Source organism: Numida meleagris, chromosome 5, assembly GCF_002078875.1.
Source record: "Numida meleagris isolate 19003 breed g44 Domestic line chromosome 5, NumMel1.0, whole genome shotgun sequence".
Taxonomy (NCBI): domain Eukaryota; kingdom Metazoa; phylum Chordata; class Aves; order Galliformes; family Numididae; genus Numida; species Numida meleagris.
This window is the reverse complement of record NC_034413.1, coordinates 13,625,267-13,640,519: the sequence shown is the minus strand read 5'-3', so window position 1 is coordinate 13,640,519 and position 15,253 is coordinate 13,625,267. Positions and strand designations below refer to the sequence as shown.

At 54.1% G+C, this 15,253-nt stretch overlaps 1 protein-coding gene across 1 annotated transcript; it reads right to left on the bottom strand.

Annotated features, from left to right (window-relative positions):
• ABCC2 (ATP binding cassette subfamily C member 2) lies at positions 6 to 14,718 on the bottom strand. The gene is made up of 32 exons (XM_021398589.1): positions 14,677 to 14,718; positions 14,084 to 14,293; positions 13,505 to 13,630; positions 12,575 to 12,709; positions 12,008 to 12,130; positions 11,806 to 11,861; positions 10,788 to 11,019; positions 9,904 to 10,085; positions 9,577 to 9,754; positions 9,116 to 9,370; positions 8,798 to 8,863; positions 8,581 to 8,718; positions 8,253 to 8,399; positions 7,920 to 8,004; positions 7,584 to 7,650; positions 7,275 to 7,401; positions 6,923 to 7,099; positions 6,643 to 6,810; positions 6,160 to 6,346; positions 5,924 to 6,056; positions 5,474 to 5,579; positions 5,000 to 5,219; positions 4,632 to 4,786; positions 3,906 to 4,061; positions 3,605 to 3,804; positions 3,009 to 3,135; positions 2,632 to 2,733; positions 2,414 to 2,557; positions 2,083 to 2,241; positions 1,722 to 1,888; positions 1,394 to 1,588; positions 6 to 982 (listed from the first exon to the last, which is right to left on the bottom strand). Exons 1-32 carry the CDS (start codon positions 14,716 to 14,718, stop codon positions 853 to 855), a joined length of 4,695 nt encoding a protein of 1,564 aa, XP_021254264.1. The 3' UTR covers positions 6 to 852.

Below are 15,253 nucleotides of genomic sequence, written 5' to 3'. Positions count from 1 at the left end.
GTCCATGCAAGTACACAGTGTGCACATAGTCTGCGTCAGTGCTGCAGTTCTTGCCTTGATGCCCAAGAACAAAGGGTCAAGAGTTCGGGAGTGGTAACCACTGTGTTTTGTGTGTGTGCGCATGTGTTGGTGCATCACGCATATGTGCCCACGCTTCTGCGGCTTGTCTGCACCACTGTCAGGTTTGTGGTGTGCCCCAGTAGCGCTTACAGTAGCCTCAGGGACTGCCTCGTTCATTTGCACTGCAATCAAGGGGAGCTGTAGCCACTGAGAAGATTCCTCCACCTCTGCTGCCAGAAGGTTCGTGGCTGGGGCAGAGGCCTGGGTCCATCTGTACCACTTGATTTGGACCTTCCCCAACATTTATTTGCATAACCTCTGTACCACCTTCCTCCAAACGCGGGCCAGGCTTAAAGCTGAACCGAGGCTTATTTAGCATGCCTTAAAATCAGACTTTTAGTGGGAAGAGTAGAAACAGTTACAAGAGGTAAATAAATTATAACATTCACTCAGATTATACTGCAGATTTCATTCAGTAGTACTACAGCATCTCTCAGCTAGGTTCCCCTGGCATAAAAAAGTACAAAAACTTGGACCCCTGGGGGGTCCATGGTCTCCCTGCCTGACATAACTTTCTTATCCATAAGTTATGCAGCTCCAGGCCCTCATGGGCACAGCTGGCAGGGCACAGTAGCAGGTCACAGCTCAAGTCCAATCTTCTGTCCCTGCCAGCCAGAGAAGTCAGTCTCTCCACTTCGCAGCTGTAGAGACAAAGTCCTGGGCAGTCCAGCTGCAGGGAGATCCAGGTGCCGGGTTGGTGAGTCCCAGCAGGAGGGAGCTGCTCCACTCCACCTACAGCGTGGTGGTTTCTGTGTTTGTGATGCCGGCGTCCTTTGCCATTGCAGAGAAGACGCCCTGCTTCTGAAGCAGCTTCTCGGGGCTGTCGTATTCCACAATCTTCCCTGCATGCATCACCATCACCCTGGCAGTGGGCAATGAGAACACCTGAGCTCCAGCAATCTGAGCTGATAGTGCTGCTGGCACCAGCACTACAGCCCCACCAACACATGTTCCTTCTACAACCATGCTAGGCAGTTCACCTCTCAGTAAGCATACAGCTCTCATCTCTATGCTGGATGGTGAAATGTATTTGGCGTCAGCAACCCCTCTGTGCCCTGCTGCTGTAGAGGGTCCCAAAAACATTACTCTCCACAAAGGCATAACTAATGCCCGGCCATTTTTCCCCTCCTCTGTTCCACACTCCCAGAAGCTGTACATTGCTGTCCTGGGCATTCCAACCACCCCTGCCTCTCTGGCTGCATCCTTCCATCCGCTACTAGCCACCTCTCCCTACCCCAAGAGCCCTGAGCCCCGTTCCTGTGCCCTATGGTACCTGTTGCTGTCCATGATGGTGTGGAGGCGGTGGGCGATGGTCAGGACAGTGCAGTCAGCAAACGCGCTCCGGATTGTTGTTTGGATTAAGTGATCAGTTTCCAGATCCACGGCTGCTGTTGCTTCGTCCAGGATGAGGATCTTGGCTTTGCGGAGAAGGGCCCGGGCCAGACACACAAGCTGCCTCTGCCCAACGCTGGGAGGAGGTGGGGGATGTGAGTTACCAGGTAAACAGAGGGTGCCTGTCTCAGCCCCCTACCCCACCACAGCCCCCTCCTAGGCCCAGGAGAAGAGCTGGGAGCGGGGCGTGCTTCAGTTCCTTTGATTACCTCAGGTTCTCCCCTCCCTCGCTCACGATGTGTTGCAGCCTCTCAGGAAGTTCTTGCACATATGTCTTCAGGTGAGCTAGCTCGAGGGCCTTCCACACCTCCTCATCAGTGTACTGGTCGAAGGGGTCCAGGTTCATCCGCAGGGTGCCGGTGAAGAGCACAGGGTCCTGCCAGGGACACCACAGTGTTTGCCCCCACCGTGGCCATTCAGCTGGGCTGAATGCTCACCCTGCTGCCTGCCCCTGGGCAGGAGGTAGTGCTGATGGAGGACCTGCAGCACCTAGGGAGGTGCTAAGGGCCATGGGAGGCCTGGGGCAGAGCTGTGCAGCAGTGGGCTGTAGAGAAGCCGGAGTCGACTCACCTGGGGGATGATGGTGAGGTTCTGGCGCAGGTCGTGCAAGCCAATGGTTGCTATGTCCAACCCATCAATGATGATCTTTCCCCCAGCAGCCTCCAGCACACGGAAGAGGCAGTTGGTGAGGGAGGACTTTCCAGCCCCGGTCCGGCCCACAACCCCAACCTGTGGAAGCAGATGTTTAGACCAGCTAACAGGGCTGAAAATAGCAGAGCAGGTGCTCTCATCTTCTGGAGAAGGCTCCTGGTGGGCCTTCTCCAGGCCACAAAGAGCACAGACCCAACAATAACACAGGATTGTTAGGGAAAGGGTGCAGTGCGGGCAGAGAGGTCCTCACCTTCTCAGTACTCCCAATATTGCAGGTGATCCCCTGAAGAACCAGTTCCAGTTCAGGTCGGTACCGAACTTTGTAATCCACGAAGTCAATCTCACCTTTGCTGGGCCAGCCGTGGGGTGGGCGCTTTTCTGTCACCCATGGAGCCTGGGGGCACAGGAGGGTTAGGGGGCTGCACCGAGCTTTGCAGCAGGTGTTGGCCCACACCCTGCTCTCCTCACCTCTCTCTTGACCTTTGTGTACTCGTGCACCCGCTCCACAGCCACAATATTTGTCTCCAGCTCCGAAGACACCCGCACCAGCCAGTTCAGCGTCTGGGTCACCTGCATGGCAGGGCAACAGAGCTCAGTGGGACCCGGGAACAACCACCTCCTGTTCAGAGTTCATCAGGAACATGCTCCTCCCCACAGCAGCAAGCGTCCCTGTTACGCATGGATGCGTGCTCCCCTGGCTTCAATCCCCAGGTGATCACCCTCTCCAACAGACACTCCAGCTAATCTGCTCCCCGCACATTGCAGGTAAATGTGGGGCAGCATCATGCAGCCAGCCCAGAGCCATCAGCCCAAAAACCTAACAGAAGAAACTTTGACTGACTCACATTGAGGGCAGAGGAGATGGAGAGACCCACAATGCCGCCCTCCAAAGAGTGTTTTGAAATCACAGCCAGAAGCGCAGAGAAGAAGACCACCAGGCTCCCAACAAACTCCAGGCGGATGGCCAGCCACCTGCACCGGGAGAGCACGGCCCCAGCACAGGGCCAACCAGTGAGACCAGCATCCCACCAGTGCTGAGCTCAGCACCATACACCAGCACCAGGCAGTGCCCCCATCACACTCCCACCTGTCCTGGAGCATCGGCATCTTCCCAGGACCCACCCTTGACAACACAGCTCACCCTGCCCAGGCTCTGGATATTTCATAGGAGCTTTCAAAATCACCCTTAAAAGTGCTCCTTCCACAGATGGTGGCCCTATCCTAAGCTCTCCCAATTCCTATACAGACCCTCAGAACACGTCCTGATCAAGCTGTAGGTGTCCCTGTTCATTGCAGAGGAGTTGGACTAGATGACTTTAAAGGGTCCCTTCCAACTCAAACGATTCTATGATTATGAAGGAGGACTTCAGCATCTCCAGAACCTCCTCCAAGGCCAGAAGTCCCTGGATGCGGAGTGCTGTGGCATAAGGAGCAAACTCACCTATTTGAGACTATCCAGGAGTAAACACTTTTCTGGTTGATGTCCATCGTCTTCTCATTTTGCTGCAGGAACCGCTGTTGGTGTCCATAGGCTCGGATGACGGAAAGGCCTGACACGGTCTCACCAAAGTGGGAGTAGATGGGAGACCTGGTGACAGAATCCAGGCGCCGCAGCTGGCGTGATGTGGAGATGTAGAAGTGCTGAAATGAGGGGACAGCTCGGTTACTAACACAGAGCCCAGCAGTGACAGTGACACTGCTCCAGGCAGGCCAGGAGCTGCTCTCAGGCCCCAGCTACTCACCAGCACAAAGTAGTAGAAGATGCCCAAGGGAACAATAACAATAGTGAAGAATGGGGTGGCCAAGGCTATCATGAGCAATGTGCTAATGATACCCATGAAACAGTTGAGCCAGCTGCGGAAGGACATGGGGATGGTCTCGTCTACTGTGAAGATGTCCTGCGGTGTAGAAAGAAGCAGGGAGAAGCAGTCAGTGACCACACAGAGAGGAAGAACCCCAGAGGCTCCACACATACAGGATTCCTATGCTCCCATACTTTAACACAGTGCAAAAAAATATTGGATCAAACTGTATCGATGTAAAAGTCACAGCCTCATTTAGGGCCACAGCTCCTAGCTTGGGAACAGCTGAATTAATGGAGAAGTTTTCAATAAGAAAACTTTACAAAGTCATTTACATTGACTGTATATTTTTGTTGGCCCTCTCATTGTTCCAGGACAACTCATTACAAAACATGACCTCTGGGCTCCTCTTCAGTTTTTCTACATCCCTCTTGGCCAGGTGGCCCCAAAACAGAACTCGGCATCCAGCTGTGGTCTCCCTTGCACTGAGCAGAGGAGATATCCTGTAATTTGCTGGCCACTCTCCTTGTATATATAGCCCACGATGCAGTTAACCTCACATTGAGCACGCATCCACCATACCCTTGTGCTCCACAGAACATGGCACCACTCAACACCCTCCAGACCTGCCAGAGCACCTTCTCCATGTGGGGGCTGTTCTCCTACCTTGGCAAACCTGTTCACAATGCGGCCAGTGGGGGTCGTGTCAAAAAAGCTCATGGGAACACGCAGGATGTTACTGAGAAGCTGCTCATGCAGGATCCGGGAGGCCCGCATGGCACCATGAGCAGACAGGATGGTTGCAAGGAGCAGGAAGAGAGCTGCAAGGAGAGCACAGAGCAGTCAACCCCAGCTCACGTGTGCCACTGGCCCCATGCAGTCATGGGACGCATGCAACAGTGAAGTTGTGCAGTGTCCCGCAGTGACATCCTGTGTCCCACCTCCTTGCCATGCTCCAGTAACTGCATCCCACCAGCCTTATCCCTGCTGGACCACATCACTGAGTGAGCAGCACTGTGTGTCCCCACACTCACCCTGTGAAACTCCCAGTGCCCCGAAGACGCCGATCCGCAGGTCTCGCTGCTGCACAGGGTAGGTCTGGTTCTGGTAGCGCTCTGCATCGTCGGTCCAGGCGCTGAGCCACAGGCTGGACCCCACATAGGCGACGTACTGTGCCACATAGCCCATGGCAACCCAGAAGGAAAAGCCCAAACCAACAGCACGCAGGTACCTCAGGTACATGGAGAACTTCACCTGTGGAACAGTTCAGCCTATCATCACTGCCCAGCAAATCACAGCCAGTGACACCCAATACAACCTTGGACTTGCTGCCCTCAGTCCTCCCTCCACCACACTGCACTGTCAGGGACCTTGGCCACCAGCTCCATGCAGTACTGTGTCCTTCAGTGTCTCCTGGCTGCAATGGGGCCGCAGGAAGCTGGCACTGGCTTCTCTTGGCAAGAGTCAAGGTCAGTACAGTGCCCCTCTGCCGCCTCCTCCATCCTCACCTTGCCAGTTTCAACAGCTTCCTTCTCAATCAGCTTCTGGCCCTTTATCTTCTTGACAGGCTCCTCCTGGGCCTTCTTCACAGAAGTGGTACTCTGCATACTGATGCTGCAGGGAGGTGATGGGCACCATTAGTCACAGGGTGCTGCTCTGGAGGTCCTGCTCTGGGGGTGCATCCCCACACTGCACTGGGACATCAGTGCTGGAGCCCTCTGAGATGAGTGTCCCAACACGGGCAGCTTTGAGCAAGCTTTGTGGAAGACCACAAGGTCACAGCAAAGCAAGTAAAAGCAAGATCAGATGTTCCTGACCCAGTGTAACTAGGGTTAGAAGCACGAAGGGAAGTTCCCAGCCCCTTCTCTGCAGGAATCTCCCCAGCGAAGCCCCCTGGTCTCCTAAAGAGCAATGCAGGAAGCAGGGGAGAGAGTGGAGAGCTCTGGCTGAGTCCCCACCTGCGGTTGAACTCCTTGCGATGGATGCTTGCCTCTCGCTTCAGTGTCATGGTCACCACATCATCAGGCCCTTCCTCCACGCAAGGCTCCATACCTTCATCCCCCTGCTCTTCAGCTCCATCTAAATCAACAGCTACAGACATGGGAATGAGGGACAGACCAACTAATAGGGTCTTGGAGCTTTCAGAACCTCAAGACACATGCATGTCTCCTATTCCCAGTAGCATTCCCAGTACCTGCAGTAGTTTTCTCTGCAGCATCCTCCTCCTGGCTGCCATACGAGTTCAGGAACTGGGCGAAGTCCCCCCTGTTTGCAAGCAGGGTGCTGTAGGAACCATGTTCAGACACCGCTCCTGCCACCAGCACCACGATGTTATCAACCTGGGGCAGGAAACTGATACTGTGTGTCACCAAGATCCGTGTCTGCAATAAAATGGCACTGTGGTCGGAGGGTGGTAAAATCAGAACACCCCTTGCACCCCAAGCCTTAGGCTGACCTCTATTTGAGGACTTCTCTGCTGGCCATCCATCACCACCTGGCCATGGGGATACAGGGCACCCTTCCCTTCTTCACACCCCCCTAGGACTCTCCTGCCTATCCAAAAGCCACAGGATCCCTTCTCTATCCCAAGCAAGCACCTTCCTGGGAGTATGGGCAGCACAGTGCCAGAGACATTCCTGCCTGGCCGTGTCCCAGGAAGGAGGGCACAGGTGCTCACCTTGTTTTGCAGCAGCCCTTTAGGTCCCAGCACATGCTCGAAGAGGTGCTTGCCAACGTGCGCATCCACAGCAGAGAGAGGGTCATCCAGGATGTAGATGTCAGCATCGTTGTACACTGCCCGGGCCAGGCTGACCCGCTGCTTTTGGCCCCCGCTCAGGTTAATGCCCTGAAAGGGAAGAAACCTCCATGAGCCTCAGACTGCCCCAGGGTGATAGCCCTTCCCTCTGTCACATGTGTTCACCACATGTTTGCTCATCCCCATTGCACAGTGCTGATACCTTCTCTCCTATCTCTGTCTGGTCGCCCGCAGGTAGTAGTTCCAGGTCTGGAAGGAGAGCGCAGGCCTTGATGACCTTCTGATACCTAGCTTCATCCAGCTCTGACCCAAAAAGGATATTGTCTTTCAGTGTGGCATTCTGGATCCAGGCTTGCTGGGGGACATAGGCCAGGGAGCCCTGGGAGAGAAATACAAGAACAGGGTGATCACCAGAGCATCAGCCTAAACATGGCCACCTCCTGCCTCTTGGGATCACTCTGGTCCCTCACCTGGGGGCCACATGGTCACCTAGTGCCTGCCCCGCTGTCTATTTGTGAGCCCCACAGCCCCTTGCACCAGCCATCCCCTCGCACCTGGATGTTGATGTGTCCTTTGATATTCTCCATCTCCCCTAGCATGGCTGACACCAGCGAAGACTTCCCTGAGCCCACAGCCCCAACCACAGCCACCAGGCTCCCAGGTTTGATGTCCAGGGTGACACTGCAAGACAGGAGAGCCAAGTGAGCAGCACTTCTCCGTGGGCTCCTGCATAGGACCCACACAGAGTGGAGCATTGCTGGGGGTTCACCTTGAGTGGCACTGTAAAGAGGCAGCTGCCTTGCCCAACTAAAAGCTTAGAGGGAGAGGGACCCATCAGGCCCCATGTGGCACACAGCACTTACTCTCTTATCACGGCGTTCCCATCCTGCTCCCAAGTAAACGTGGCCTCTGAGAAGCGCACAGCACTGCCTATCAGCAAAGAGATGCACCTCAGGGCTGAGGAAGAGCAAGCTGGCCTCACGCATTGGGATTGGGTTGGGGATCCCAACCCGACCAGCCTGCACCACCCCCAAAACCTTCCACACAGCCCTTCACCTGGTTCTGCTCAGCTCCTGCCTGCACAGATCCACCTCTGAAATGCCCCATGGCCCCCAGCTCATTGTGCTCTGCCTGCTGCTCGACAGGGCAAGGTCAGGCTGGCCTGCGACCCACAGGGACTAACCCAGAGCTTTACCTACCTGGGATCAAGTCATGGTGGATAGCTGAGGTGTCCAGATCCTCTCCGCCCAGGTACCGCTCCAGCCTCTCCTTTGAGACGTTAGTCTGCCGTGGCAGAAAGAGGATGGCATGGGACACAGCTGGGCACCTAAGTAGAGCATTCCATACACAGCCCCCAACCAAGTATCATTCCCCATCTCTGAGCCCTAAGCCTGTGTCGCACAGGCAAGTCCCATCTCACCCCACTGCCAGCAGAGCCCTGTGCACTGATCCCTGGGCCCAGGGCCATCACACATCTGAGCCCCATGTGCTGGCTCAGACAGAGGTATCAGGTGATCCCACTGAGGGCTGACCTGCACCAAGGAAGAGAGAACCAAGGGCAGCATGGCCATGGGAAAGCGCAGCACATTGAAAAGGGAGATGGAGGTAAAGGCTTTCTGTGCATCCAGGACGTTGTTCTCATCCACCAGTACATAGACAGCAAAGCTGGCCAAGGAGACCTGGGACAGAGAAAGCCACCATTAGTGTGGTTGTGTGCAGCCCAGCCCATTTGCTTCCCTTCGCTTCACACCACCTGAGGTTCCCCATCCCATCCCATCCCATCCCATCCCATCCCATCCCATCCCAGCACAACCCCAGCTCTCAGGAAGGTGAAGCTCTCCCCAGCCTGCTGGCACTCACCAGGAAGGGGGCACATGTGAACACAAAGATAGAGACTGACTGTAGGTAAGAGAACTTCAGCAAGTCCTTCAGCTCACATGCCCGAATCTCATTGATTCGCTTCTCAAATGAGGGCTCCCAGGCAAAAAGCTTCAGGATCTGTGAGGTAACCAGAGTGAGCCGGTGCTGGCCTCAATGGAATGCCCACCTTTCAGGGGGTACACACTCCACTGCTCACCTTGATTCCATTGAGGACTTCACCCATTATTTTCATGCGCTCATCCTTGTTCTTCATGTTCCTCACCTACAAACAGAGAGCCAGAGGTCACGGCTACATCTCAACCAGACAGAGCTCACCCTTGGGAATACACCTGGGCCACCCTAGGGAAGAGAAGGGAGAGCTCCAGAACCCAGGGAAGACATTTTGTGAGTCTGGATGATCACCCCAGCCCAAGACAGATGAACTTCTCAGTCTGGGAAAGATCTTAAAAATAACAAGGAATGCTAGGGGAGCAAGGAGAACAACAACAGGGAGAACCTTTCTCCCATCACTGACCTGTATGACTTTGGACTTGTTGACCAGGAATCCATTTATGGGGATGAGCAGCACCATGACTGCAAGGCCAGCCAGGACAGAAGGGCCCAGCTCTCCCCAGAGGAAGACGATAGACAGGATAATTTGGAGGGGTGATGACCAGAGCTGGTGAACAAAGTTGGCCATGTCCATGAATCTCTGGGCATCAGCTGACATCAGGTTCACAGTCTCTCCCACTGTAGACTCTTTCCGAGTGGCACTGGACATGGTGAGCGCCTGGAGAGAGAAATCATTGTCAGTGCAAACCTTATGGGAGCAGCATGGCACTGAGCTGGGAACAAGCAGGCCAGGCTGAAACTGCTCCTCAGACCCTGGTAGCTATCAAATGTGCCATTTGCCTCAGGCTGATGGGCAAGAGATGCTGGAATTCCCAGCCCAGTTGGGACAAAGCCAGCTGGGGGTGGTGACAGAGCCATACCAACCTTCTTGTAGATGGCAGCAATGAGGCTGGCACGCACGTTTGTGCCAAGCTGGAAGCACAGGTTGAAGTACTGCTGCAGGCAGAGGGACTGGAGCACTGCGGTCAGGAAGAGCAGGATGCTGTACAGGTACCCCTGCCAGGCAAAGGCCTCTGCGTCTGACACAAAGGCGATCAGCAGCCTGAGGGGCAGAGAGGGCATGAGCCACCCACCCATGCAGACAGACTCAACAGGGTGCTCCAAACCAACACAGGGAGTTGGATGCTGAGCACGCAGGGAAGTGGTGGGGCTGGGGGCAAGGCCAGGACTGGGCAGGGAGGTGTGACTCACTTCAGCAGCTGGGGGCTGACAAACACGAGTCCATCATGTACCAGTTTGAAAGCCACCGACAGCACGAGGTTCGGCAAGAAGGTCTTAAAGAGGGCTTTCATCAGCCACTTCTTGGGGTAATCCTTGTGAGAGGAGTCCCCTTTACCTCCCTTCTTCTTTTTCTTCTTCGGCTGCTTCTCCTCCTAGAGGGAAGCCCACACAGAAGTAAATGAGCGGGTCCTAAGGCTTTTGGCACCTGGAAGGATGCTTCCAGGGCAGCTACACAGCCCCCAGATCAGATGTCCTGAATGAAGCCTTGGCTTTAATTCCTGTCACATTATCTATCCATATATATTATGGATAAATTACAGAAAAATTGCTTCTAAGAGTGGTGATGCATTGGCACAGGCTGCCCAAGGAGGTGGTGGAGTCACGATTTCTAGAAGTGTTCAAGAAATGTAGAGATGTGGCACATGTCAAGGGACATGGTTAGTGGGCAAGGTGGGGGTGGGTTGATGGTTGGACTGGATGATCTTAGCTGTTTCTTCCAACCTTAATGATTCTATGATTCTCTCTCTCAGAGTGATTTTCACTCAGACCTGGGAGATACCTGGGGCAGGGAAACACAGAGACAAGGGAGCTGCTTGTATAGCAGCCTTGAGGGTGGTTCCTGTTCTTCTGCAGGGCATAAAGATGGAGACTTTCTTGGTCTCTCAAAAAATAGGGATCTGTTGAGGATGGGAAAGACCTTGCCATGGGTTTCCCCATCCTTTCCCATGGCCCTGAAGAATCAAAGTTGGGAAACTCAGCACTGGGGACTGCAGGGAGATGAGGTGACCCTGCTCAACGAGGCTGGGCTTGGATCTCTGCGTCTCATGCTAGGCCACACATGGGAAGGGATTTACCAGCACCAGGACGTCCTGGCTCTGGGCCTTGCTCATCCCATTCATGTGCTCTGTGTCACATTCCCGGCGTCTTTTCTTGCGTTTCCGTTTCTCCAATTCTGCTTGGGCCTTCTTCACTGCAGTCTTCATGTTCTTCTCAAAAGTAGCATATATAGTCCGTGTCCTGTCTTTATCTTTCAATTCCCAGACATCTTCAATTTCCAAGGGCTTCCGATGGCCCTTGTAAACAATCCTGTGGGGCAGAGAGATCTCCCCTTAGCAAGTCTCCAACACTGTGTCTGCAGGAGGGTCCCTACTGCAAATGCAGAGCTTTCAGAGTCTGGTCCTGACAGAGGGAGAGCTACAAACCCAGCTCCCTGCAGCTCAGTCCCTGATCTGTGTTCACAGCCTGGTGTGGCTGAAGCTCCCATGCAACTTCCATGCCACATGGCAGAGCCATAACAGATCACTGCTACCTGCAGGCTGGGCCCAATGTACCAGGTACCAGTGCACAGCAAGGTGGGAACTGCCCGAGCTCAGGCTGCACAGACTGCACCAACTACAGTGCTTCTCCTGGCCAGCTCTTGGATGGTGCCCCGGACCCTGATCTAGTGGGTGGCAACCAGCCCACAGCAGGGAGTTGGAACTGGGTGGGCTTTATGGTCCCTTCCAACCCAACCATTCTGCAATTATGGCCTCAAGTTGCGCCAGGGTAGATTTAGGCTGGACATTAGAAAACACTACTTTTCAGAAAGAGTGGTCAGGCGCTGGAATGGGCTGCCCAGGGAGGTGGTTGAGTCACCGTCCCTGAAGGTGTTCAAGAAACATTTAGATATAGCATTGAGTGACATGGTTTAGTGGGGTTATTGGTGGTAGGTGGATGGTTGGACTGGATGATCTTGTAGGTCTTTTCCAATCTAGCTAATTCTATGATTCTATGATTCTCTGCTATGATTCTGTGGCTCATAGCAGCCTGTGCAGCTCAGCCCTGAGGCCTCCCTGCATTTCACCTCCCAGACCTCCCCGTAGCCCTGCTCACCTGCTGTACCACTCGAAGGTGACAGAGCTCAGGATGGAGGCTGTCACTTCTGGGTTCTAGAGTGCAAAGGAAAGAGAAGTGAGTACCGAAGCATTGCAGGTGCTGAGATGGCACTGACAAGAACTGACCAGCACCAGGCTGCAGCCTCCAGCTCTCCCATACCTTCCCGGTGCCTTCACCCACCCCTACATGCACTTCGTACCTTCTCTGCAATTTCCTTTGCTTCTGGGGAGATATCTGAGAAGCCCGAGACAAGAAAGAGCAGCAGCTGGAGCCCATAGGAGATGAAGAAGAGGACAAACCGTGGCACATCCGAGATGGGGTCCTGCGGGAATGTGGAGCCCAGGGTGACTGCTGGGGCTTGTCTCAAGGCCACCCGGCCCTCAGAGACAGCATCCAAATAAGGCCAGGCCCGACAGAGCAGTTGCAGAACTCTGTGTCCTGTCTCAGCTTCCCTTCACCACCCCTCTCTCCTTCTCCCTGCCCTCCTCCCAGAAGTCCATAAGGGGATAAATTACTCCTGGTTTGCTCATGCTTCCTCAAAGGGAGAGGGTGAATTTAAAGTGCTATTCCTCTTCCAGTTCCCAAGGTCCTTAGGGCAGCTGGGACCTCAGTGATACCACTGAGAGCTTGTCAAGAGGTGAGGTCCATAAGGGACTCGATGATCCTTATGGGTCCTTTTCAACTCGGGGTATTCTATGATTCTGTTACTTTCTTTGGAGACAGAACAATGCCGTGGGGAAACACACAGCTTCCAGCCAGACCCAACCTGCAGCGCTCTCCGGACAAGGGACTGGAACGGCAGGATCCCAAAGAGCAGCGACAAGATCCAGAAGCAGAACAGTACCACTGAGTCTCTGCACAAGCAGAAGCGCCGCGCATCATGGATCAGCAGGACCAGGAGCTAGGAGAAGGAACATCACTGAGAAGGGCAGCACCAGGACCAGCTCTGCCCTTCAAACACGCCTTTGGGTATGTGTCCACTCTGTGGCACTTTGCCAGTCCTATAGGAGTTTCAGAGTTTGTTGCACAGGGCAAAGGTTTACTTCAGGGAGACATCAGATCAAAATGCTCATCGGAAAAACAAGGTCTGAAGGCACCCTGGCATTATGCTTTAGCTGCTCTCACCCGAGGTTCTTGGCCACGCTGTGAGGAGTGGGCATAAAGCAAAGCCCTGGCTCCCAAACATCACCCCCAAGCCTGGCATTACATAGGTCAGAGACCCATGGTTAACAATTTCTTCTAAACTTTGCACATGAATCCAACAGATAAAATAGTAATCATTAGCGAATCATTATGTTTGCTTCTGAATGTAGCTCCAAAGTTTTATGGCTTTATTAAGACTCTTAGATTGGCTGATAACTTCTACAACATCTCTGCTACTCCTGAGCACGTGTTCCACTCCGCACACGGTCCCTGTGCCCTTAGTTTTCCAGAGGACAAATCTCATAAATCTTCATTCACAAATCCGATTTTCAATCACAGATCTCCTCTGCCTCAGAATTCTACGGCACTTCTCAGCTCTTCCCACAGAATTCCCACAAATACTCAGAGCTGCTCCGTCCCCATTTCCCAGGCTGCTCCCCTGCAGATGCAGCCTCCCCCCATCCCTGTGCTATGAAAGCTTTCTGCAGCCCAGCTCTGCCATCTCATGCCATCTCTTTGGTGACACTCAGCACGTTGTCCCGCTGGTCCTTACCCAGGTGACGATGTACAGGCTGGGGTTAGTGTACAGGACAGCTGGCAGGGAGTCCTGCCCTGTGCCCTCTATAATTGCCAAGACCAACTCTGCCACGGCTGTCAGCAACAGCAAGGTAGCCAGCACCTGTGTGGAGAGGAGAGCAGCTGTGAGGAGAGACCCAGCCCACTGTGTGCACTGCAAACCACTGGGAGACAATGCAATTGGATATAAAAGCACTAAGCCCTGTAGATCATCACACCCTTCCCAACCCAAATCTGGTGCAAAGAGCTTTCTTGTGCCCTTTCACAGGAGCACTGCCATTATTTTAACCTTGGGGCACACAAGCACACAATATCAGAGGCTGCAGTGCGCACACCTAAGACCTCCCTCCCAGAGCATCCCAGCCCTATGGTGCCCTCTGTCCCAGCTATGTGTCATCATGGGCCTCCTTCTGAGTTTTCCATCACAGTGCTCCTTCTCTCCTACACCTCTCATCTGCTCATTCTTCACCCAGCTCCAACTCAGAGGCTTTCTACTTACCACCACTCATCCCAGGCTGCTCCCACTGCCCTCTGTGCCCCCTCAGCCCCACTCTACCTGTTTGATGATGTAGAGTTTGGTCAGAGATGATTTCTTGGATTTGGATTTGCACATGGGCAGGAGCTGCCATGGAGCCAAAACCCAGAGGAAGCCGAGGGGGATCCAGACCAGCACCGTCTGCTGGAAGCACACCGGCAGGTCGGCATCTGGGCGAGCGAGGAACGAGTCATTCTGGGGACAAGGGAGGACAGTCAGGTCATAGAACCATAGAATCACAGAATAACCGGAGTGGGAAGGAATCCATAAGGATCACTGAGTCCAACTCCTGGCTCTGCAAAGGACCACCCAACAATCAGACCCTGCGTCTGAGAGCATCGTCCACACACCTTCTGAACTCTGGCAGCTTGGGGCTGCGACCGCTGCCTGGCGAGCCTGTTCCATGCCCACTGCCCTCTGGTGAAGAACCTTTTCCCAGCACCCAACCTGACCCTCCCCTGAAGTCACTCAGGATCGCTTGACCCTCACCTGGCTCACAGCACTAGCACTCCCAGAGCTCCTATCCCTCCTGTTTCCACCCCACTTGTCACCCACCCTCCTGACTTACTGCTCACCAAGTGCCCTACCCCAATGGGGCCAACACAGCCACTCACCCAGAAGACGGAGCCGCAGAACTCCTCCAGGGCTGCTGACATGGCTGGGGCAGGCAGAGCCAGCAGCTCCTTCTCTCACTCTGCTCAGCTGTGAGAGTCCTGGGTGGACGCTTGGGATAAAAGTCCCTACACACCTTTGGCTGGTGTTGGGATCAAATCCTGATGGCATACAGTTAATTGTTAACTTGGTGAGGTTGTGCAACTCTGAAACCAAAGCGGTGATCAAAAGGGCCTTGGAAAACCACATGGGTTCCAGGGAAGGGAAGAGAGGGAGGCTCAGGGAAGAGATGGAAGGGAAACTGCTGTCACAGTCACTGCACCATACAGCCACTGCTTGAGAATCACAGCCTTCATCAGTGTACACCGAGATAGGTGTATGGTCCCACAGAAGATGATCCATGTTGGTGCAGCACACCTTTCCTCTGCTGGGACCACTCCAGCAACCCCCAGTACCCGTGTGAGAGCCAGAGTGCCACACCTGGAGGGACACTGACCCTAAACCATCATCCTGCTACTTTGGGAGGTGGGGGTTGGAGGGGATGGGGCTATTCTAAAACAAACAGAATTTGCTTTGTCA